At 42.3% G+C, this 2,316-nt stretch overlaps 1 protein-coding gene across 2 annotated transcripts in view; it reads left to right on the top strand.

Annotated features, from left to right (window-relative positions):
* The window catches only part of DDX46 (DEAD-box helicase 46), a 78,752-nt gene that overhangs the window by 10,260 nt on the left and 66,176 nt on the right, over positions 1-2,316 (top strand). For both annotated transcript variants that reach the window (XM_017532363.2, XM_017532362.2), the window contains exon 3: positions 978-1,121. In XM_017532363.2, coding sequence (XP_017387852.1) covers positions 978-1,121 — 144 coding nt within the window. The remainder of the gene's footprint in view (positions 1-977; positions 1,122-2,316) is intronic.

The following is a 2,316-nucleotide window of genomic DNA, read 5'->3' as shown; positions in this document are numbered from 1 at the left end:
TAGCCTCTCTCTCCCCAATTCAAGCAATTCTCCTGCCTCAGCCTCTCAAGTAGCTGGGATTACAGGCGCCCACCACCATGCCCAACTAATTTTTTGTATTTTAGTAGAGACAGGGTTTCGCCATGGTGGGCAGGCTGGTCTCGAGCTCCTGACCTCAGGTGATTCACCGGCCTCGTACTCCCAAAGTGCTGAGATTACAAGCGTAAGCCACCATGACCAGCCGAGATGGGAGTCTTAACTGTGTTACTAGTGGCCTCCCAAAGGGCTGGGACTGCAGATATGAGATTCCATACCTTGCCCAGTTTCTCTTTAAAATAGGAAAGGAAGACAAGGTTGTGTTGTGAATGGATCGCAGAAAGAATTTAACTTTGTCCTTTTCAGACATTGGAGTACATTGGCATTATGTAGGACTTGGGGAAAATATTCACTGAGTGGACTGCGCTCAGCCCACAAACATCTTTATGAAATTAGTATTCTCTGGCCAGGCGTAGTGGCTCACACCTGTAATCCCAGCACTTTGGGAGGCCAAGGTGGGCAGATCACTTGAGGTCAGGAGTTCGAGACCAGCCTGGCCAACATGGCAAAACCCCGTCTCTACTAAAAATACAAAAATTAGCTGGGCATGGTAGTGCATATCTGTAATCCCAGCTACTGGGGAGGCTAAGGCAGGAAATCGCTTGAACCTAGAAGGTAGAGTTTGCAGTGAGCCTCAGTCATGCCCACTGTACTCCAGCCTGGGCAACAGGAGTGAGACTTTGTCTCAAAAAAAAAAAAGAAATTAGTATTCTCATTTTTTTCATTGAATGCTTGGAAGAATTGGCTTTACTTGTTTTCTGTTTAGCTGATTTGATAGTTAATTGAGACCTCTGCCTTTAATAATGATAATAATTAAGATTCTTTCAATGTGAGACAGAATCCTAATCTGAAATAGTAGCTCCATTTGATCATAGAATAAATGAAAAGTGTACCCCTTTTAGGCGTTCCAGAAGTAGAGAGAGAGAGAGAAGCCGGGAGCGAAGAAGATCCCGAAGTAGAGACAGGAGACGCTCAAGGAGTAGAAGCCGGGGCCGGCGATCCCGATCCTCCAGTCCTGGCAATAAAAGCAAGAAAACTGAGAATAGGTAATGTTATCATTGGGCTGCATCTATCATGCAGACTATCTATCATGTAGTGTGGGGACTGCTTCCCTTCTTTATGCCTTTCTTTTTTTTTTTTTTTCTTTAAATTTATATTCATAGAGAATTAACTGTATTTGGCTTCTACCATGAACTGTTGGCAGTGTTTTAATAGGTTATAAAGTTTGTAATTCATCTGGGCCGGGCACGGTGGCTCACGCCTGTAATCCTAGGACTTTGGGAGGCCAAGGTGGGTGGATCACCTGAGGTCAGGAGTTCACGACCACCCTGGCCATCGTGGTGAAACCCCATCTTTATTATTAATAATAATAATAATAATAGTTCATCTGGAAAATACTAGATTCTGTCAGTTTTAACATTCAATACATTGTATTCTTATTTAATACATACTATTGATCAGAAATACATTTTATAAACAGCTTTGTAGAAACGCTATTGTTTTCTTTTCAGGTGGTGTCTCACTCTGTTGCCTAAGCTGGAGTGAAGTGGTGGGAACAAAGCTCACTAACCTCAAACTTGGAGGCTTAAGCGATCTTCTCACCTAGACCTCCAAATGTTCTAGGATTATAGGTGTGAGCCACTCTGCCCATTCTGGATGTTCTATTTCAGTTAAAAACAAACAAAATATAAATTCAGAAAACGTGAGCAAAATATAAACATGTAGCCTATTAAGTAATTATAAAATAAACATCATATGCTCACCGTCAAAGTCAAGAAAGAAAACATTAGTATCTGATAAGTCCTCCATTCCACTTCTCTCTTTTTTTTTTTTTAAAGACGGGGTTTCACCATGTTGGTCAGGCTGGTCTTGAACTCCTGACCTCAGGTGATCTGCCCGCCTTGACCTCCAAAGTGCTTGGATTACAGGCATGAGCCACCATACTCGGCTGGCCATTCCTCTTCTCTAAACGAACTTTCTACCTCCTAGGTAAAACTGCTGCTGACTTTTGTGCTAGTAATTTCCTTCATTTCTTTATAGTTTTACACCTGTGTTAGCATCTGGAAAAAAGTAGTTTAGATTTATGTTTTCTTTTTATCTTTTTTTTTTTCTTTTTTTCTTTTTTATTTTAGAGACAGGGCTTCACCATGTTGGCCAGGATGGTCTCGATCTCTTGACCTCGTGATCCACCTGCCTTGGCCTCCCAAAGTGCTGGGATTACAGGTGTGAGCCACCGCGCCC

This window comes from Cebus imitator, unplaced genomic scaffold (genome assembly GCF_001604975.1).
Source record: "Cebus imitator isolate Cc_AM_T3 unplaced genomic scaffold, Cebus_imitator-1.0 Scaffold76, whole genome shotgun sequence".
In the NCBI taxonomy this organism is placed as follows: domain Eukaryota; kingdom Metazoa; phylum Chordata; class Mammalia; order Primates; family Cebidae; genus Cebus; species Cebus imitator.
This window is presented reverse-complemented; position numbering and strand designations above follow the sequence as displayed.